We start from the raw sequence: 20,250 nt of genomic DNA on the forward strand, positions 1-20,250 counted from the left end.
TGAGTGAGGCATGAGTCAGCGAAGGAGAACGGTGCCTGCGTCTTCATAACCTCCAGGCACTGCTATTAAATATTTAAATGACACTCCAGTATCGATTGTTTCTCCTCCATCCCCTTAGGGAGAGCAGTTCGCTGTCTGGGATTCAGATAATAGCAGTATCTTGGATTTAGACAAACTCCGAAGAGCTCCAGAAAGGTTCTGTGTAAATTTCACCCAAAATTATGTTATCTCCTCCTCAGAGCTTGCTATCAGGCATGGGAACAAATTGGGTTCTGCCCGTTTTACAGCTAGAGAAGATGCCCGACCCGATGACAGGCACCCAGCAGGCTGGGCCTGGAATCACAGCATCCTGGCACTGGCTACTTTCTTTGTTCATGGCTCCTTCCCCATCTTCCTCGTCCTCACAGTCCCGCTGTCATTCAGCCATTCATTCTACCTGCAGGGGATATGGCATCAAGCAAGAGAGACAGGGCCCCTTAATTCTTGGAGAGGAGGCAGTCGGTTGACAAGAACCCAAACTGGCAGGGGAGGCCCTTCAGGAGATTGAGTTCCTAGTCGGTGTCCAGGCCCTGGGTCCCCGGGCTGGGTAGTGCAGAGCAGATCTGGCCTAAATTGTAGATTGGCCCTTACTGGTCACAGATCTGTCTTTCCTCCCAGGACAGTTATCAGGATAAATATACCCAGCTCCCCATTCCTGGGGAGTTACTCACCATGTAAAAGTGCCCTGCTGCCCTGGATTAGATTACCTCTGCTCTAACTGCTCATGTGCTCAGGGCTGGGGGAGGGGGAGACGCGCCTTCTCGTCCTGCTCTCCTTCCTAATCTGGAAGAGTCTCAGCAAAGGGGCTGAGATGAGACCATCCCCGTAGAGGGGAGCCGGTCCTGCTGTTTACACAGCTCCTTCCTTAGGAAGGGCCGAGCCCCGCTCACTGCTTATGTACTGAGCTTGGGCAGCTGTAAGGAGGCTGGGCAGCTTCTGCTCTGACACTTGAGGCCACCAAGCCTGCGCAGGTGGTCAGCAGGGGGGCCGAAACCTCTCTTGCCCACAGTTCTGAACCCAGCAAGGTAGGCAGGCTGAAAGGCTGGGTTTCTTCAGGTCTGGTGGGGAAGGGACTCACCAAACTGCTGCTGTCTCTGTGAGAGTCTGGGTCTCACCATAAATGGAGGGAATGGACAGTTGGCCCTGGCCTGGGAAGGCCTTGTGCAATGGCAGTCCCTTATGGCTGTGCTGGAGCTCTCAGGGCAGTGTTTGCTACACCTTCCTTCTGCTTCTCAGCTCCCAAGGAAACACCTGCCTGAGCTGCGAAAGCTGAGTTACATTGGCCTGCAGAAAGAAGGTGGGTGAGCTGAGCCTTGTTCTTATTGTGGGCCTCTTCTAGGCTAGGTATCAAGAATATAAGGCATGTCAAGCTGGGGTCTTCCTGGTGGCCAAAGGACCCCACCTCTTTTAGATCGGCCTAGCGCTGGTGTGACAGGGGAGCCTGTGAACTCTGGGATGGGATGATACCCCACATGTACCTGCCCCATCATGAAGATCTGCTGGGCAGGCTTCTCCATGGTGACTTTGTTTTCCCTAGAATGGTGTCCCTAACTGATGATCTAGGATTGCAACATCCTTTGCCTTCAGGATGTTGAAGCGCTTTTCTCCTTCCCCTCCAGGGCTAACCATCTCTCTGGGAGGGAACTCCCATCTACTGAGCGTGTGCTCTGTTCCAGGGACTGTGCTAAAGCAGGCACTTTATATCCACTCTCTCATGTAATCCTTACTCCTGTGAGTAAGGTGGTGGAATTCCCATTGGACGAACAGGAAAACCGAGGTACGAGAGCAGTTAAGCAGCTGGACAAGCAGCTTGGCCACAGAGCAGAGTTTGTGTGACTCAGAATTCCCCTGTGTGAGTTCTAACATCTCGTGTCCTCAGAGCCTGGGAGGGAGAATGAAATCGCTCTGGTAACCGCCCCCCCCCCCGCCCCCTCCCCCGCCACATTTGAGGGATCCTGGATGGCCCTTTATCTCACTCTCTTTGGCGTCCATCCAGCTCTAGGTCTCTAATCTTGATAGTCTTTATCACATACTAAGAAGTTGCCGGGCTTGGGTAGGAGGAAGCCAGGCTTGTGAAAGAGGCTTGACTTGTCTTTATACTCCAGTTGGGGGTGGAGGTGGAGGTGGTTAGTTGAGTCTCTTTAACTTATTATTGGGCGCCGTGTGTCTGTGGGTCAACCCAGGCCCCCAAGCTTCAGTCTGGCAGAGATCCCCTATGTTGGGGATGTGAGGGGGCCTGGGGCTCCCTCTGTCCTGGGCGCTTGAGCTGGTCTGGGAATATGAGGGGCGCAGCTGCAGCATTTGCCCTGGAATGCAGCCCAACTGGCCCCTGAGTCTCCTCCCTCCCAGCGCAGAGAGCCTGGGCACCTGAGTCTTAACCCCCTCAGGGCTGCAGAGCCAGCGGCTACCCCCCACCCCCGACCCTGGCCTCAGGATTGTGCTAGGCAGGTGGTTGCTGGGGTCCAGGGAAGGGCCTTTCACCTTGTCCTGGCCCTGTGCGCTGTGCCCACCCACCCGCTTGCTCCTGGGCAGCCTCGCAGTGGAAGCCACAACCCCTCTGAGTGGCTGCTTAGGTGCAGCCGCTGGGCACTAGAAGCTAGGGCATGTGTCTGTCTCTTGTGTCACTCTAGAGTCACGCCTTCAGATGATGTGTGCTGCAGGCACGGGCCAGAGGCTTGGCCCCCCGGCGTCGTTGTGCGCCTCCTCACAGCCTGCTCCGTCCCTCCAGCTCAGTCAGGCATTCCCTGGCACTGAAACTTTCCCGGTGCACCCATGGCCGGCTGGGGGCTCCCGGGTCTTCCCCGGCTCTAAAATTCCGTGATTGTGCGAGGTTACCTTCGGTTACTCCCCGTGGCGGAGAGCCGACGAGCCAATAGCTCCCTCTGGCGGGCAGCGGAGGACGGTCTGCACCCCTTCGCTGCCAGGGCGCAACAAGCTGGTTGCCTCTGGTGGACTGGAAACTTTGCATTAACTCCCCCATTCCCAGTTTCGAAAGGAGAACTCTCCCTCTCCACACATACACTAGATAGGCTCCCAGAGACCTGGGCTTTCTCTCTTCTTGGAAGAAAGTGACAGAGCCTGCATCCGCTGGTCTGGAGAGGCAAAACGCCTGCAGAATCTAGGGTGATTTCCTCCAGCAAGGGGCTGGGAAGCCCCAGAGAGAGATCTTTCCCCAGGGTGACTAGGGTGGTCCTAGTCGCTCTGACTTGTGCCGGTGGTCTCAGGCCTGGACCCAGAAGCTTAGTGGAGCGATGCTGAGGAAGTCTGAGGCCTTCCTTAGGCTGAATGAGTGAGCCCTGACTGCTTACTGCTTCTGTGTGTATGGAAGCCATCCTCCAAACATGTGGGAGAGAGGGTGTGTTCCAGCGGCACCATTTTCTCTGACACCTCCTTCGGGGTATGTGTAGAAGGAATCCTGAGCCTGCCCCTAGGGTATTCAGAGCTGGCACCAGGCAGTAACTGTAGCTGAAAGCTGGGGACCTTCCCCCCACCCCCGCCCCCACTGTGGACTGCAAGTGGACTCCATCTGCCACCTCTGTTTACTCAGGCCGGGGAGGAGTTTGCTGAGCTTGCAAGGAGACTTTGGCCCATCACCATTTTGCAGCCTGTGGGGAGATAGCAGGCCTCGGCACCCATAGGAATCCAAAGTAGAGGCCAGCGAGTACTCCTCCGTGCCTCCTGTATTCCTGGCTCTCCCCTGAGGGGTTTGGTGGGACAGTGGCACCAAGTCCTGTCTATCACAGAGCAAAGACCAAGGATGGAGAGAGAGGAGGAAGCTACACCGCAGAACCGGTGGCTGTGCACGTCCTAACTCTCACTCAGACACAAGTTTGGACAGTGGTGTGTCTCCGCTCTCTGACATCCACAAGTGTTTCACTCTGTTTTGGGGGTGTTTTAAAAAAGATTTATTATTTATTTTATTCATTTTTGGCTGTGTCGGATCTTAGTTGAGGCATGCGGGATCTTTCGTTGCGGCGCGCGGGCTTCTCTCTAGTTGCGGCACACGGGTTTTCTTTCTCTAGTTGTGGCGCGCAGACTCCAGGGCGCATGGGCTCTGTAGTTTGCGGCACGCGGGCTCTCTAGTTGAGGCGCACAAACTGAGTAGTTGTGGCACGTGGGCTTAATTGCCCTGCAGCATGTGGGATCTTAGTTCCCTGACCAGGGATCGAACCCACGTCCCCTGCATTGTAAGGTGGATTCTATACCACTGGACCACCAGGGAAGTCCCCAAATGTTTTCCTTTGAATGTTACTTTATTACTTTGCTTTTGCTTTTCTCTTCAAGGTTGCCCTTTTCTTGTCTTGCCCAGATCCTACCCATAGAGGACTTAGGAGAAGTCAGCACTTTGCAACCCAACCTGACCTCCTTGGAGGAAAATCTTTTTCTGAATTTCACAAAGCACCTGAGGTGTGGTGTTTGCAGCTTCCCGTGTACTATAGCATCTGCTATCCCATATAAACCTCACGCCAGTGCTGTGAGGTGGGGAGCTAAGTGATTTGCTCTGTGGCTGTGGGTAGTGTAGATAGAGGAGCTGGGACTGAACTCAGGTCTGGCTTGACTCCACAGATCTTTTTTCTCCATCCCCCAGGACTGGTCCTTTTGACCAACAGATGTATCTGTGTTGAAAAGAGCCTGTTTAAATCATAAACCAGAATCCATCCATGAACCAATAACCCAGGCTTGGAGTCAGGTCATGTGTGAGGTGGGAGAAAGTGTTTGGTGCAGAGGCTGGTGGTGTCCCTGGCTCAGAAGGTTTGACAAGGAAGCTTAACCATCTGTCTTCTATTGAGTGGAGCCCAAGAGACCTGAGTTCAGGTCCCAGCGGTGTCACTTCAGCCAGCTCAGGCAGTGTGGAGATGTGCCTCTGCCTCTCTGAACCTCAGTTTTGCCACCTGTGCTAGTGGTATCGTGAGGAGAAAGAGAGGTGACACAGGTGAAACTCCTGGCACGTGGTGGGCATTCAGGCATGGCAGCTGCCCTTGTTACCCCTACTGGACTTGCACTTGTTGGGGGCTGGCTCTGCCCATGATGGAGAAGGAGGGACCCCACCCCTCCTGCTGGCTTGGGCCCAGAGGAAGCCAGGACGCCTTGTGAAGCCAAGGCAGCAGGTGTGGCCGTGGAGAGGCCGCTGGGATTGGCCCTGGACACTGGTTCCTTTTCCACTGTTACCTAGACACACAGACTCCCTCTAGTTCCGGTTTGCTAGAGATAGGAAGTCAGACTTCTTCCAAAGGACCTGGAGGATTCGGGGGCTGCAGGAACTGACCTTCCTTGGGAGTCAGAGACATCCCAGGCCTTGGAACAAGCTTCTGATCAGCTGGGTAGGAGCCTGGGGTAGGTGCTGCCAGCCTTGGGGGTAGGACATCAGGGCACGTAGCTGGGAGGTGTGGGCCCACAGACCCAAGCCCTGGGTGAGGCCCTTGCTTCTTTCTTACTTCCTTTGAGCAGGGGTGGGGTTGGGGACAGGGCCACCAGGAAGGATCAGACTGGCAGCTCTCAGAGCTTGGGCCCCGTCATTCAGGAAGTTGTACTGTTTAAATCTGGCACCATCTTGTGATCACAGCAGCCTCTTGCAGGGCAGATTTTTGAGGTTTGGGGCCTCTGAGGAGTCAGTCCTGTCACTTACCGGCTTTGTTATTTGGGGCCAGTCCCACCACCTCTTTAAGCCGGTTTCCCCATCTGTAAAGGGAGGGTGAGAATTCCAACTTCATGGGGTATTAGGAGGATGAACTGAGACCACGTATGCAACGTGCCCAACACAGTGCCTGTTACTAGTAAAGGGCCATGATCCAGCCATTGCTTTCTGGTGATTATTATCACAAGGGCCAGGGACCGAGTTCACCCACTGCAGCAGTCCAGCAGCGGGGGGAGAGTGAACTAGTCGGTGACACAGCAGGAACGAGGGCATGGCATGTGGGGCCAGGCTGTGGGGCTGTTGAGGGTCCCAGGAGGGCAGGATCAGCAGCTCCTGCCCCCACCCCTCCAGCTGTACCCTTCTTGTCTGGGGACTGGGGAGGTGCAGGGCCCCCTGCGGGCTGCCTAGTGCCAGGGTAATGGAAGCTTGCACTTGAGGGTTGATTCGGCTCCCTTGCTGCTGTTAAAAGCAGAATAGTGGGGCCCTGGAGCCTCTGGGGCCAGGCTGCTTGCCAGGCTTCCGCAGAAACAGCCTACAGAGCAGTCCTGCCCCTCTCTGCTGACGGGGGCGGGGGGTGGGGGCGGGAACGCTGCACCAGCCTTGTCCCTCACATTTCTCACGGCAGCCCAGAGACTCTCAGGAGGAGCTTGGAGCCTGAGGTTCGACTTCTACCTGGTCAGGAGGGCGGGTACCACCCCAGGGGCCCCTCCAGGCTGGGGGCTGAGCAGGCTTAAGCTCTTGGAAATTAAGTGGGACCTGGCAGTGCCCAGGCCCCTCCCCGTGACGTGGGGCCCCTCCCACCCATTCTTTCCGCCTTGCCCTGCGGAGTCAGAGTGCGGGTTCCAGGCAGGTACTTCTGACTCCCGGCCGGCCAGCCAGCCAGCTGCACAGCCCTGTTGGAAGGGAACGCAGATGCCCGGCTCCCAGAGGTAGGAGAGCCCTCAGGGCGGCCCCAGGAACCTCCAGAGCACCTTCTTCGTGGCTGGGGAGAAGAGCTTTGGGAGCTGTTCTTAGCCAGGCTGGTCTGGGCTGATACCTTGCTGACCTGAGGCTAGTCATTTCTCCCATGGGCGGGGCAGGTGCTCAGAAGTCATTAACTCTTGGGTGTAGGCAGGGAGGGCACTGCCACTGGAGACTTAGTCCCCAGGATCCATTTTCTTACCCGCTCCCCACGCCTTCTCTCTGCAGACGCCCTGCTGGCAGACTTGGAGTCCACGACCTCCCACATCTCCAAACGGCCTGTGTTCTTGTCTGAGGAGACCCCCTACTCGTACCCAACAGGAAACCACACATACCAGGAGATTGCCGTGCCACCCCCTGTCCCTCCACCCCCGTCCAGCGAGGCCCTCAATGGCACGGTCATTGACCCCTTAGACCAGTGGCAGCCCAGCACCTCTCGATTCATCCACCAGCAGGTAAGGTGGGGACAGGGCCTCGGAAGTCAGCTTCAGGGCACAAGGAGCTTGTCTGGCAGTGGCTCGGAGAGCCAGCGATCAGGGAAGTAGGGAGAAGAGGCGGGAAGCGTCTGGCTCTCCCCACCCGCCGCCACCACGTGAGGGGGCAGTGACCAAGTGTTAATCACCTGTCTCCTGGTCAGAGTGTGGAAACTCCCTGGTGAGACTGCCTGTGAGCAGGAGCCTTCCGGGGGTGACTCGGGCTGTTCCTTTTCCTCCCTGGGGAGGCTCTGAGCACTGTCCTTCCTGCAGCCTCCATCCCCGTCCCCCGTGTACGGCTCCAGTGCTAAAACTTCCAGTGCCTCCAACCCCCAGGACGGCGTCGGCCTGCCGTGTCCCCAAGCTGGCGAGGAAGAGCACGTGTACAGGTACTGCCCAGCTCCTCCCCCTGCTTGGGAATCCTGCGCATCGGTGGGCAGAGGCCACTGAGGCCAGGGACAGGCATGGCACAGTGCTGGAGGGGAGGGGGATTCTGCCTCAAGGGTCACTGGGTTAGACGGCAGAAGGCCTCTCAACTGGCCCGGTGGCCTTATCTGCCATCACCGTACAGCAGCTGGACTGGCTCTCACATTGCCCTGAGTTGAGGAAGGTTCAAGAACTGAAGCAAGACTTCCTTCCTCCCCTCTTCTTGCCACATCACTTCCCCGCTCTCCGTCCTCTGGCCGGTGGAGACGCTGTATCCCCTCTGCCTTATTCTCCTTGAGGATTTGGGGGCCGCCAGAGCTGGGGAGCATCTCTCACCAAGGTCTTCCCTTTGCCTCTCAAAGCTTCCCCAACAAGCAGAAGTCGGCCGAGCCTTCACCCACCGTCATGAGCTCCTCCTTGGGCAGCAACCTTTCCGAACTCGACCGCCTGTTGCTGGAGCTGAATGCCGTGCAGCATAACCCCCCAGGCTACCCTGCAGGTAGGACTAGGTCAGGCCCACCAGGCCCACCTGCTGGCCTCTGGATCCCTGCAGGGCTCAGGGCTGAGCACCTTTTCTCTTTCCTTCTCCCAAGATGAGGTCAACTCAAGCCCCCCACTGCCTGGGGCTCTGAGCCCCCACTACGGCATCCCGGAGAATAACAGCCCGTTGGGGGGCAAAGCTGGGCCACTGACCAAAGAGAAGCCCAAGCGGAACGGAGGCCGGGGCCTGGAGGACGTGCGGCCCAGCGTGGAGAGTCTCTTGGATGAGCTGGAGAGCTCCGTGCCCAGCCCCGTGTGAGTCTCCACTGGGCCCTCCCAGGCAGGGGAAGGTCTCGCCCAGCCCGTCCCATGCTCCAGGGTCTGCCGTCTCATCCCCAGTGTCACCTGTTCCCTCTGAAGTGCCTGTTGTTTGCCAGGCCCTGCACCAGGTCTTGGGGGATGGTGACGAGTCACGCAGACACCATGCCTGCCTTCAACGAGCCACTATCCATCAGGAAGGACAGACACTGTGCATGCTGAGGGCACCCATAGCCCAGCAGCTGTCAGCACAGGCTTTGGAGCCACACAATAGGGTTCACATCTTGGCTGTGCACTTACTAAGTGTTGTCTCTCAAGCCTTTGTTTTCCCATCTGTAGAATGGGATAAGATGAAATGGGATAAGGGGGATAAGACCACCTACCTCAGTAGGGGTGAGACCCAATAACACACGTAAAGCACGTGCACACAGGACCCATGGTAAGTGTCTGCCGAGTCTTAGCTCTCCTTGGTGTTACTGTGTTGTTGGAACAACTTCACATGTACGTGCAGTGTTGTGGAGGATACACAGGATGCTGGGGCTTGTTGAACGGGCAGGCTTGGACTTGGTCTTCTTGGAAAGAAGTGCCATTTGAGCTGACCTTGCCTCTCTCCCATCAGCTCACCTCAGTGCTCTGTCTTGCTGGCTGACAGCAGCCCCTCCCAACAATGGGTCCCCAGGAGAGACTGGGAGCTGGTGGGCTTCCCTGGGGTTGGGAGTGGCAGGACCCCAGTGTCAGAGCTGAGTTGTTGATCCCCTGGGGAGGGGAGGGACATGCTGGGGGTGCACGGGCTGGCCTCTGGGGTCCCCGCTGATGCCATGCCTGCGTGCAGCCCCGCCATCACTGTGAACCAGGGCGAGATGAGCAGCCCCCAGCGAGTCACCTCCAGCCAGCAGCAGACACGCATCTCCGCCTCTTCTGCCACCAGGGAGCTGGATGAGCTGATGGCCTCGCTGTCGGATTTTAAGGTGCCCTGAGGTCCCTCTTCCCTGCCCTGGCCCCTCAGAACCCCCATCCTTCCCCTCCTGTACCTCAGCATGAGTAGCTGGAACTTGGCCCCTGCGTGTTTGGGTGCCTCGCCCTGAGCCTGGGACCCCACAGGCAGTGCCCTGGCCTTGCCAGGATATGGGGGAGGGAGGGCCAGGCTGGCCACGTGGGGACTGAGCTGCCTCTCAGCCTGTGAAGGCAGGACGTGCTCAGCAGGACATTCCTTCCTCCCTGGGTGCTCTCAGCTCCCAGCCACCCAGGCGAGGGATCAGGAGGCTGGGACAAAGGACCCTGTGTCGATGGCTGCTCTTGGTAGGGGAGGGGGTGCTCTGCTGGGCCTTGTGGGATCCTGTTCCGAGAGGTCATTTGCCCTGGAGCCCCATCTCCCACGCCGGCTGGCTGTCCTCAACACATCCTTTCTTTCTGCCTCTGGCTCCTGAATCCACAGGCCTCTTTCGCCATCCGCCTTCCATCCTCCACGGGCCTCTGAGTCCCCACAAGTTCTCTCTGGGAAACCTCACCCATCAGGCTACTGGGACAGTCCTGCATGAGGCGCCCCATCTCCTCCCCGGGCCTGCCAGACCTGAGATGTTTTATTTAGAGGATGCAGTGCTTTGATGGGGACTGTTGGTGACTGAACTCACCAACAGTTGCTGACTCCACCCTTCCACGGGGGCATGACTTAGGGAATCGGAGGAGGGGAGCCGGCTCTTGGCCCCATTGGTGCCTCCAAGCCTCCCTTCGGCTGGGGTTTCACAGGGCGGGGGGGATGGGTGCAGCCTGGGCTTGTGGCCCTCATGTGCCAGTGGTTCTGAGTGGCCACCGTCAGGAGCAAGTACACTGGACTCAGGAGTTGGCCCGAGGGAGCCCTGCCCCAGCACCCTTTAGGCTGTGCTGCTTTTCTGAGATCCCTTGAGAAGCTGCGCTGGTTCTCACTGTGCCCCTGGAGCAAGGTCTCGGGGGATGTAGGAGAGCAGGGATTGTCTGGGAGAGACAGAGCTGAGAGCTGCCTGTGGCTGTCTGTCCCTTGATTGGTGCCTGGGCTGACCTCCCCGTGACCCACCTCACCTTAGCTTTTTCTCCCTCGTCTGTACTTGGCATTGGCGGGGGGCAGTGCCCGACAGGCATGGCTCAGAGGCTGCTTTCTGCTGCCTGGGTTTGATGGGAGCCAGGGATATGAAGCCCAGGAAAACCTTTCTGGGGGCTGGGTCTTCTTCCAGGGCCAGTCCTCATGCCTCAGCTTGACTACCAACTTGGTCTTGTCAGTAGTAGATGGTCTTGTCAGTGCAGACCATCTTGTCAGTGTAGACGGGGACTCTCAGAGCCCTGAGGCCCAGCCTGCCCCTTGCAGTGGGCTTCCTTCTTCATCTCTCCCAACTCTCTCTCCTCTCCCCTCTGTCTTTTGTCTTTCTCCTCTAGACCAGTTCCTTTGCTGTGGCCTTGAGCTCCCCAAGGCTGCTGTCCAGCTCAGCTCCATCCCCACACCACATACTTTCTCCTCCTCCTCCTGGGCCCTATGTATTCCTGCCACCCCCTAGGAAACCCTCCCCTCGAGGCCACGGCCACACCCTGGAGGTCCTCTGCCCTGAGGACAATGTGACCCCCAGCTGGCTTGATTTGACTGGCCTTGGGGAGATGCCTGACACCCCCAACTCAAGGTCTCCCTCCACGGAGAGTTCTCTGGGGCCACCGGGTGCAGAGAGCCAGGCTCGCGTTTGGAGGGACCCACCAAACGCGAGCCTGGTGAGTGAGCTCTCCAGGGTGCCTCCCGGCCACACTCTAACCCACGCTGGGTGCACAGGTCCCCAGGAGGCTGGGGAACCCCAAGTGCTGTCAGCCAACCCATTGTGCCCAGGAGAGGCTGTGGCTGCCACATGGGAGTGGCCGTGGGCTCTGGAGGCGCTTAGGCCTGAGTCCTCCCGGGGAGCTACGCCCAGCTTCCAGGAAGTAATCGAGCCAGCCGCCATGGCCGTGGACCATCAGGCTATCTTACCGGATACCTGGAGTCTCACGAAAGCACGTGGACAGCAGAAGGAGAGGGCAAGGCCAGAGCCAGGGGAGCCAGAGAGCAGATGCCATGCCCCAGTTGAGGAGGAGCAGTTAGGTGGAGAGATGGCCACAGGGGGCAGCCTGGTCAGGCCAGCCCAGGGACCCGAGACCCCCAGGAGGCCAGAGGGCACCACCGAAGCCGCTGCAGAGGCCAGGAGGGAACGGCCAGAACTTCCACAGGCTGTGGTCATGGACACACCCAACACCACGGAGAGGATTTCCACCTCTGGCCAGGCAGGCGTGAGCTCGCACGGCTGCTAGGCATGGCCCCGGCAGGCCGCACGTGGACCACGCCTGGCTAATTGCATGCAGCCTCCCACTCTGCGCATGTTTGCTTGGGCAGCCGATTCCGAGATGCCGTGGCCTGAGACCCTGACAACCAGCCCTGAGCAGTGGGCTCTGTGCGGCCGGCAGAGCTCCCTGGGCCCTGGAATTTCTCTTAGTGGCACCCTGCCTCTTGCTTGATTAAGGCTTTTTCCTTCAGATGAGCTTCCCCTGACATCCTGATGGGATGTGTGTGGAATGGTGAAAAGCATGGGCTTGGGAACCAGATAGAACTGAATACAAACCACGCCTCCAACACTTGCTCCCTGGGTGACCTTGGGCAACGCCCGCACCAGCCTCAGTTTTCTTCTTTAAAATGAGGGTAATAGACCATTTTCCCCAGAGCTGTCCAGAGGATTAAATGAAGTAATGCCTGAAGGTGCTTAGAAAGAACATAGCACACGGTCCCCAATAAGCCGTGGCTGACGTTAACGGTTATTATTCGCTTCTTGATTAAAATTTTAGGCCCTTTTCAAAAACAAAGTAAAATAAAACAACAAAAAAAATAACCAAACCAGGACTTCTCTGGCAGTCCAGTGGTTAAGACTGCACGCTCCCAGTGCAGGGGGCACGGGTTTGATCCCTGGTCAGGAAACTAAGATACCGCATGACACACAGTGCGGCCAAAAATAAATAATAATAACCAAAGTGCTGCTAGAAACAAGTAGATTATATGTAAACAAGGAAAAAAAAAACCTGGTTGAAGGATTTACTGTAAGGAAGGACCACATTTTTCCTACTACAAATTAAAAAAAGGAAGGGAGGGAGGGAAGAAGGGAAATTCTTAATGCCTTTCCAAGAATGTCCACTTACATTCTTTCAAATAATTCTTGTAATAACCCTGTAAGGCAGCTGAGAAAATACCGTTACCCCATTTCAAGGATGGAGAAGCTGAGGCCCTGGAAGTGAAGTGTCTTACCCAAGGTCAGGGCTGACTTGGAGGGTGTCTGCTCTGCCCCCTGCCTCCACCCTAGCTCAGCTTGGCTCTTCTCTAGTGGTTTGGTCCTGCCCACCCCTCCTGGGGGCTCTTGAGTATGGACTGAGCAGCATCTGCTGAGCCCAGAGTGGCCTGTGACAGCTTCCCTCCCCCCCCCCCCGCCCCCCGCCAGATCCGAGCCATGATCAGAAGGAGCCGGGAGACCGGCCACGCTCACCCCATGTCCCGGAAGCCCTCCCCTCGTCGCCGGCTGGACCCCGCCACCCTGAGCAGGACCCCGTCCCAGGAGCGGCTCATCGCGGAGCTGCAGGGTCGGCTGGGCATCCAGCCGGAGGTGGAGGAGGCCGAGGGGGCCGCGGGGGCCTCTGTCCAGGATTGGCTGACCGAGGGCATCGTCATCACTGTGCAGCCGTGTGGGAGGCGGGCTAGGGGGCAGCTGGTAGAGAAGGTAGTGAGTAGCTGCCCAGGGCTGGGCCAGGGCGGAAGTCCTCCAGTTCTTCCCCAGCAGCGGCCAGAGGGGAAGTTTGGCATGTGGCGGGGGGTGGGGTGGGTGGGTTCTGCATCCCGTGGCCTTGTGAGGCCAGCCTCACTCTTGGTGTCAGAGTGGGAGGGCCCCAGGGAGCCCCTACTTGCTGAGCTGATGTTTCCTCTGCCGTTGCCTTCATCTCTCTCCCTCTCTTCTTCCTCTCAGGTTGTCTTCCCTCCTGGCTCTCCCATTCCCCTGAGAAGAACCTTCTCTGTTCTGCCTTCTCCTTCTCCTCCCAGCCCTTTGCTCCAGCATCGCAAAGACGCCTCGGCCAGCAGCTCTTCTCCCCGGCCCAGCCCGCCCACCTCCTCCACCCTGGGGCCCTCGGCTCTTCCTCGAGGTCCCCCCGGGGTCCAGAGTGCTGGGGCGGGGCCACGGGAAGACGGTGTACAGGGCCCCACCCCGCCCACTCCTGCGCCCCACTCTGTGAGGTCCATGGGCTGCCAGACCGACGAGGACCCACTCTTCCCCCCGATGCAGGCAGGCCTCCCGGGGCCCTGACACCAGCCCTACCTATCCCTGTCCTTATGCTCGAGTGGTGTTCCCACTCTGCACACATACACATCCCCTCTGTTCCTCCATCCACAAGCCCTGCATGGTACCATGGTCCTTCCTGAGACCTGGCCTTGACCCTGGACCCTCGCTTAACCTGATGTCCACGCTCTCACCCCCGAGACGTCAGCTGCCCTCTTTCTTCCTCATGGGGCCTCCCCTCTGCCTGCCCCTTCCTGCCGCCCCTCGCTCCTGCCCCAGGCTCCATCTGAGGAAGCCATTCCCAGAAGGAAAACCAAAACCTATCCCCCGCTTCAGCCCCAGACCCAGTACCTGGCGAGGCCTCCTTGCTCTCCGGCCCCATCACCTCCCCTCCCTAAGTCCTGCACCTTTTGGTTGGCTTACCTTTCTCTCCCTCTTCGTCTCTCCCTGGGCCTCTCTCTTGTGGTTGTTTTTCTCTAGACTTTTTCTCCTGATTTTGGTACTGCTAGTAGGGGAAAAAAATAATCCATCCTTACATTTCATCCTAAAATCCTTTTTGTGAAATGGTCCAATGACAAGGTCTCCTATTCTTTCTTCCTTAATTAAGAAAAAAGAAATTCTTATTCTTGTTTCCTCCCCTGTCTAAGATCCAGGGCCTGGAACAAAGAGCGGACGGAGAGCTGTGCTGGGCGGCCGGCTGGCCTCCGAACGGCAGCCAGAGCAGCCCTGAAGGGCAGGACGAGGGAGGGGTCAGTGCCAAGGCTGGGGCTTAATGTCCTGCTTGCCATGTGTTCCCAGGGCTCGGTCAGGCCCACCGTGAGCCCCTCTGACACCAGAATGTCTTGCAGGTGCCACTCCCACCTTGAGGGCTTCTGAAGCCCCTGGAGGGGCTGCACTTCCCGCCTCCTTCAGCCCATCTGTCCAGGAGAGGGGAGAGCCCCTGGTGCTGCGAACCTCATCCCCAAGGCCCAGATGTCCTCACCTGCCCATTCCCCTCTCTCCACAGTTCATGGCCCAGGGGAAGACAGGGAGCAGCTCTCCCCCGGGAGGGCCCCCAAAGCCTGGGAGCCAGCTTGACAGCATGCTGGGGAGCCTGCAGTCTGACCTGAACAAACTGGGGGTCGCCACGGTCGCCAAGGGGGTCTGCGGGGCCTGCAAGAAACCCATCGCGGGGCAGGTGATGATGGGGTGGGTGGGGCAGGGGAGGGAGCGGTAGGTGGGCACGGGACCTTGGCTTCTCTGGGAGGGTGCTTTGTGGCAGACCTGCATCCTGAACCGTATCCTGCCTCTCTCCTCAGGTCGTGACCGCCATGGGGAAGACGTGGCACCCAGAGCACTTCGTCTGCACCCACTGCCAGGAGGAGATCGGATCCCGGAACTTCTTTGAGCGGGATGGACAGCCCTACTGTGAAAAGGACTATCACAACCTCTTCTCTCCACGCTGCTACTACTGCAACGGGCCCATCCTGGATGTGAGTTCCTGGGTGCAGGTGGTGCCACCTGAGGCTCAGAGAGGTCACATTACGTGGCCGAGCTCACACAGCTTGGAAACTGGGATTCACACTCAGGCCGGATGCACGGCCCGTCCTAATGCACATTAAGCAGCGCTACCTCTCATCCCTGATTCCCTTCTGCTGAGCCTCCCAGAGGTTAGGAGCCCTGCCCAGGTAAATGGAGTGAAGTGAGGGCTCCCTCACTCTCCTGCTGTGTGATGTTAGGGAAACGTCTAGCCTCTCTGAGCCTGAGCCTGAGTTTCTTCCCTTATAAAATGGGAGTCACAATAGAACCTATGATCTCAACTGCACGTGAGGATTAAAGGAGACAGAGTGTGCCTGACATATCACATCCTTCAATAAGTCAGAATTCTCAGTGGTATTCAGAGCACAGTTGGGAGAGACCCCCATCTTGGGAGTGTTATACTCTTTCCTTTGCTGGGGCTGGGGGCAGGGTGGAAGGACGGCCTTGCCTGTGGGTCTCAACTGTGGGATCTGTCCAGTGGGGCAGCGCTCAGCTCTGGTCCCACACTTTGCTTTCACAGAAAGTGGTGACAGCCCTTGACCGGACGTGGCACCCCGAGCACTTCTTCTGTGCCCAGTGTGGAGCCTTCTTCGGTCCTGAAGGTACTGAGCGGTACCTTCTCACTCGCTGTCGCCCGGAGCATTGGGGAGGCGGGGGCATGGTGGGAGACCTTGCTGAGGCTGGAGTCAGGGTGGCTCCTCCTCTGGAGGCCTCATCTGCCCCCCACACCCCCCCTCCTCAGGGTTCCACGAGAAAGACGGCAAGGCCTACTGCCGGAAGGATTACTTTGACATGTTCGCCCCCAAGTGTGGCGGCTGTGCCCGAGCCATCCTGGAGAACTACATCTCGGCCCTTAACACCCTATGGCATCCTGAGTGCTTTGTGTGTCGGGTAAGGGGCCCCCAGCCCTCCTCTGGAGGGGGCCGAGAGCGGGCAGTGGGGAGAGCAGGGCCTACCTCACTGTGCTTTCTGAATCCGATTTACAGGCCCTGTTTGGGGTTATTAATGAGGTGAGAAGGCAGGGGGTACACTCCTTCAAGTCCAGTAGGTCCTGGGCCAGGGCTCGTACTGAGGCTGGCAGAATCCAAGAGCAAGGTGGTCCTGTGCAGCAGCCCTGAGACGGGTCATGTTCGGGAGAAGGGTGTGTGAGAGTGAAATGAGATAATGCAAGCATTTAGCAGCCTCAGCGGAAATGGGCAATGGTTTCCAGACTGCATTCTGGGGGGTAATGTCCCCCAGATGTTATTAGAGATCCAGTAAGTGTCCCCTGATCAAATAAGTTTGGGAAACTGTCCATTGCCAGATTTCTCAGAGCCTTTAATACCTAAGCGTGCCTTTGGATCTCCAAATGGGAATCTAGGATGCAGAGTGTGACCCTGGAACCCTTTTCTCGACACCAGGGTTTCTGGGCACACCATTAAGCCGCCCGCTGAAGTGCCCAGGCCTAAGATCCGCGTCTGAATTCAGGCAGTGCAACTTAGCAGTGGCAAGTCAAGGTCATCAGGAGACTTCAGTAAGCGTTTAGCACCACACTTGGCACGTAGAGGATGCTCAGCAAGGGAGAATCATTTCGAGTGTGATGACCCTGACTGTCTCCTGCCCATCACCTGGGAGCCGCCTCAGCCCCCAGCCCCAGCCTGAGCCCCCCGCCCACCCCCCGCCCCACCCCTCTTCTGTCTCCAGGAATGCTTCACACCATTTGTCAACGGCAGCTTCTTCGAGCACGACGGACAGCCCTACTGTGAGGTGCACTACCACGAGCGGCGGGGCTCGCTGTGCTCCGGCTGCCAGAAGCCCATCACGGGCCGCTGCATCACCGCCATGGCCAAGAAGTTCCACCCGGAGCACTTTGTCTGTGCCTTCTGCCTCAAGCAGCTCAACAAGGGCACCTTCAAGGAGCAGAACGACAAGCCTTACTGTCAGAACTGCTTCGTCAAGCTCTTCTGCTAGGCGCGCTCATCCCTTCCTCTGCCCCGCTTCCCGGCCCAGCCTCCCAACTGCTACTGTGACCCAGAGGCCTCGCTTAGGGGTGAAGGGGCAAACCCGACTGAAACTGGAACCACGTCCTTGGCTGGTGCAGAATGGCAAGAGGGTCCTGAGGGGTCCCGCCTGCTTTTCTTAACCCCTGCCAGAGCCTCTGGGCCTCCTTCCTCCTCCTGCAGCTCCCCCCAGGCTGCCAGCTCTTCACCCTCCCCAGAGGCAGAGGCTGGAGGGCTCCACCTGTGTCCCCATGAACCCGCCTGGCCAGTCCAGCACCCCACACTGGAGCCATCTCTCACTCATATTTCAGCAGTGGAGCTGGGGAGGGCAGGCAGAGTCTCATGGGGGCCTCTTTTCATCCATATCCACCCCCACAACCTAATTATCCTTGTTTTGAGAGTATTGGGGGACAGCAGCTCCCTCCAGACAATGCCAGCATCCACCCAACCATCCATCCAAGGGCGGAAGTGTCCAAGGGACCACGGAAGATTCCTTGTGCGCCTCCTGCCCTTCCAGTCTCCCCAGGCCTGGGCAGCTGCCCCCCGACCCCTGTAACTTCTCTGGTTCTACTGAGAATGGCCTCTCCAGCAATAATGTTTTATAATCACTTCCTCCTTCTCCGGGGATGGTGTGAGGTGGGGTTTCACCCCGTGCCTGGACACTGTACCAACTTTGATAGATTTCTACACTGAGGTTTGAATTCATATCGTCTGAGTTGCTTTTACTTCTCTATACAAAAATGATTTTGAAGAGATTTTAAAGACGTCTCCTTTCGTACCTTTCCCCCGTGTGCACTGCCACTGTCCTGTGTATGCCACGGTGGCTCTGGTATGTGGGGTTTGCCTTGTACTGAGGGTTTGGAGGGGGTGAAGCAATTTGTATTTTATTTTTTCTTAGCACAAGCAGGTGAACTGGGAGCAGCTCTGTGACTGCCCTTCTTTAACTTCACAGCTCACAAGGACTGTTTTTTATAAACTGCTGTATTTTGAAACCCCTTCCTTACTATCCAGGCCAGCAAGCTCTTCACTGAAACCGGCCTTAAGGGTGTCTTGCCCTTTGGGACCTAGAATTCCGAACCTCATCCGTCCTGTTCCTGAGGGAGGAGAAGGGGGAAGTACACTTCGGGGGTGCTGTTTTCTAAGTAAGCCATTAGGAGTGTCCACTCCCCTGTGAACTTTCTGGCAACAAAGAGAACATTCTCGGCCTTCTCACTGCTTCTCTGGGGCTCTTCTGCCTCCTCAGGAAAGCTGGTATCTGATTTTGACCATTAGTCTTGTTGATTCCACTGGGTGCATCCCTTCCCCGAATTTCCTGCCCTCCCTGGAGACTGGTGTCCTGGGGAAAAGAGCCCAGGTCGTTGGCTGGGGGCCTGCTAGGATTCTCGGCAAAAGGACAAGATCTCGCTGAAGCAACAGGAAGCCCCCAGAGTGTTCTCCCCCAGGGATGAGATAGGTAGGGCTGGGGTTCTGGGTTAGTGGAACGGGGTCCCAGTGTGGTCTAAAGTGAGGAAGAGCCAGACCACTTCGCTAGCCTCCTAGCAGAGGCTGGGTGTGCTGAGCCTCTCAAGGAGGCTTCCCAGGGAGGGAAGAGGGTCCCTCCTTGGTGGCAGGGCTGAGAGCAGCCCGGGTCTGATGTCTCCACGTCTACCCACAGGCCTTATTGCTCTGTTTACAGTGACCCCTCTCCTAGAGGACCTGGGGTTTCAGAGGTCCACCCTCTGGGTCAATGGTTATTTGATGACTTGATTTTAATTTTTTTTCTCTGTAAACGTATAACCTGGCTTTTCCCCATTTCAATTCCTGTGATTTATGCCAATAAAATTTGCCATTATTTTCACCTGTGCTAGTGCCGTTTCTCTGTGGTCTGGGATTAACAGCTTAGTGCCAGAAAAGATACCAAACCCTCCCCAGGCTCACAAGGACCACAGTTTGGGGGTAAATCATTGAAGTTCACTTACTTGAGGCCAAAGCCCTGGGGATGGGATCCCTGTCCCACAGGGCACTTGTGGTCCTCCTGGCTTCCTGCATGGGTCAGGCCCTGCCCACTGCAATTTGCCATGGATTCACCAAGGGCGTCCTTACATGGGCCTGGGGGTGGCCTTACACTCATGGATGGGGGAAGAGGTTCAGATAGAACCGACGTGCACAAGTTATCCTGTGAATGAGCACAGAGACAGGGTGTGAACCCAGGGCCTGTCTCTGTCTGTGTTCCTACATTGACCAGACACCACCACTCCCACGTTCCGGCACCACACCTCGGGTGTAAAACCTTCCCAGTTGAAAGTGGCTTCGCTTACAGTTGAGGATGGTTCTCGACTTCCCCCTGGTGGTCATGTCTGTATTTGCATGCTCCCTCGCTCTCGTCAGAGCCAGAACTCCAGTCCTGGGCCCTTGAGAGCTTCCTGGACAGCTCTGTAACTTCATAGTTTTCCTGTTGTTTGGAATGGTCCTCCAAAAGCTGCTTGTTGACTTCTAGTCTGAACCCTGACCCTTTCACAGTAAGCTCAGAAGTGAAAATCACCCTCACCCCTCACCCAAAGATAATATTTCCAGCCCATGTTGGATTTATTTCTATAAATGAACACAGTACACTTCATTGTAATTTGTTTTTTCACTCAATTATACTTTGTATTTAACCATGTCAATAAATAAATATGTGCATCATTTTTAATGGCTTCATGGTATTCCATTATATTGATGTACTCTAATTAGAGACATATTTATATCATTAGAGCCAGGATGTCCTTGGGAAGTTACTATGTGAAAACGTATATACTTGGAAAAGTGCATTTGGAGGGAAACAGCCTTAAGGTTTGGAAGGGACTGTCTAGCATAGTGAGGCCCATGGGCTTTGAACTTGTTCCTAGATTTCGGTTCTGAAGCCACCACTTATCAGCTGATGGACTTGGGTGTATTATTTAACCTCTGTGAATTTTCTTATCAATAAAAGTGAAATACTAACACTGTACCTCCTTGGGGGATTGTTGCAAAGATTAACAGTGGTAATGTGCACAAAGTACTTAGCACAATGCTGAGCATGCAGTTATATCAATACATTGTCACTAAAAAGAGATCTTAGCAGTAATGGACTCCAGCAGTTCTCTATACAGGCTCATCATCAGAGG

General features: G+C 56.8%; 3 protein-coding genes across 4 annotated transcripts in view; all 3 read left to right on the top strand.

Annotated features, from left to right (window-relative positions):
• PXN (paxillin) overlaps window positions 1-18,962 on the top strand; it is a 45,562-nt gene extending 26,600 nt beyond the window's left edge. The window contains exons 2-12 of one of the 2 annotated variants that reach the window (XM_032654265.1): window positions 6,863-7,089; window positions 7,381-7,496; window positions 7,896-8,032; window positions 8,127-8,328; window positions 9,164-9,299; window positions 14,276-14,377; window positions 14,635-14,805; window positions 14,927-15,100; window positions 15,667-15,748; window positions 15,889-16,037; window positions 16,830-18,962. In XM_032654265.1, the coding sequence (XP_032510156.1) occupies window positions 6,863-7,089; window positions 7,381-7,496; window positions 7,896-8,032; window positions 8,127-8,328; window positions 9,164-9,299; window positions 14,276-14,377; window positions 14,635-14,805; window positions 14,927-15,100; window positions 15,667-15,748; window positions 15,889-16,037; window positions 16,830-17,096 (1,763 nt within the window). In that variant the 3' untranslated portion in view covers window positions 17,097-18,962. The remainder of the gene's footprint in view (window positions 1-6,862; window positions 7,090-7,380; window positions 7,497-7,895; window positions 8,033-8,126; window positions 8,329-9,163; window positions 9,300-14,275; window positions 14,378-14,634; window positions 14,806-14,926; window positions 15,101-15,666; window positions 15,749-15,888; window positions 16,038-16,829) is intronic. The other variant, XM_032654264.1, reaches the window with a different exon arrangement.
• LOC116765090 lies at window positions 9,316-11,743 on the top strand. The gene is given in 2 exon segments (XM_032654266.1): window positions 9,316-11,645; window positions 11,647-11,743. Coding segments are annotated over 2 exon segments (789 nt in total). The 5' UTR covers window positions 9,316-10,953.
• On the top strand, window positions 12,791-14,171 carry LOC116765091 (vegetative cell wall protein gp1-like). Its single transcript, XM_032654267.1, has 2 exons — window positions 12,791-13,076; window positions 13,320-14,171. Exons 1-2 carry the CDS (start codon window positions 12,810-12,812, stop codon window positions 13,653-13,655), a joined length of 603 nt encoding a protein of 200 aa, XP_032510158.1. The 5' UTR covers window positions 12,791-12,809; the 3' UTR covers window positions 13,656-14,171.
• Window positions 18,963-20,250: the final 1,288 nt, after the last annotated feature.

This window comes from Phocoena sinus, chromosome 14 (genome assembly GCF_008692025.1).
Source record: "Phocoena sinus isolate mPhoSin1 chromosome 14, mPhoSin1.pri, whole genome shotgun sequence".
Taxonomy (NCBI): domain Eukaryota; kingdom Metazoa; phylum Chordata; class Mammalia; order Artiodactyla; family Phocoenidae; genus Phocoena; species Phocoena sinus.

Bases quoted from the DNA above. Each gene is read 5' to 3' on its own strand.
- LOC116765091 (XM_032654267.1), top strand. From the start codon at position 12,810: ATGATCAGAAGGAGCCGGGAGACCGGCCACGCTCACCCCATGTCCCGG. The intron at 13,077-13,319 runs GTAGTGAGTAGC...TCTTCCTCTCAG, and splicing joins GGGGGCAGCTGGTAGAGAAG to GTTGTCTTCCCTCCTGGCTC.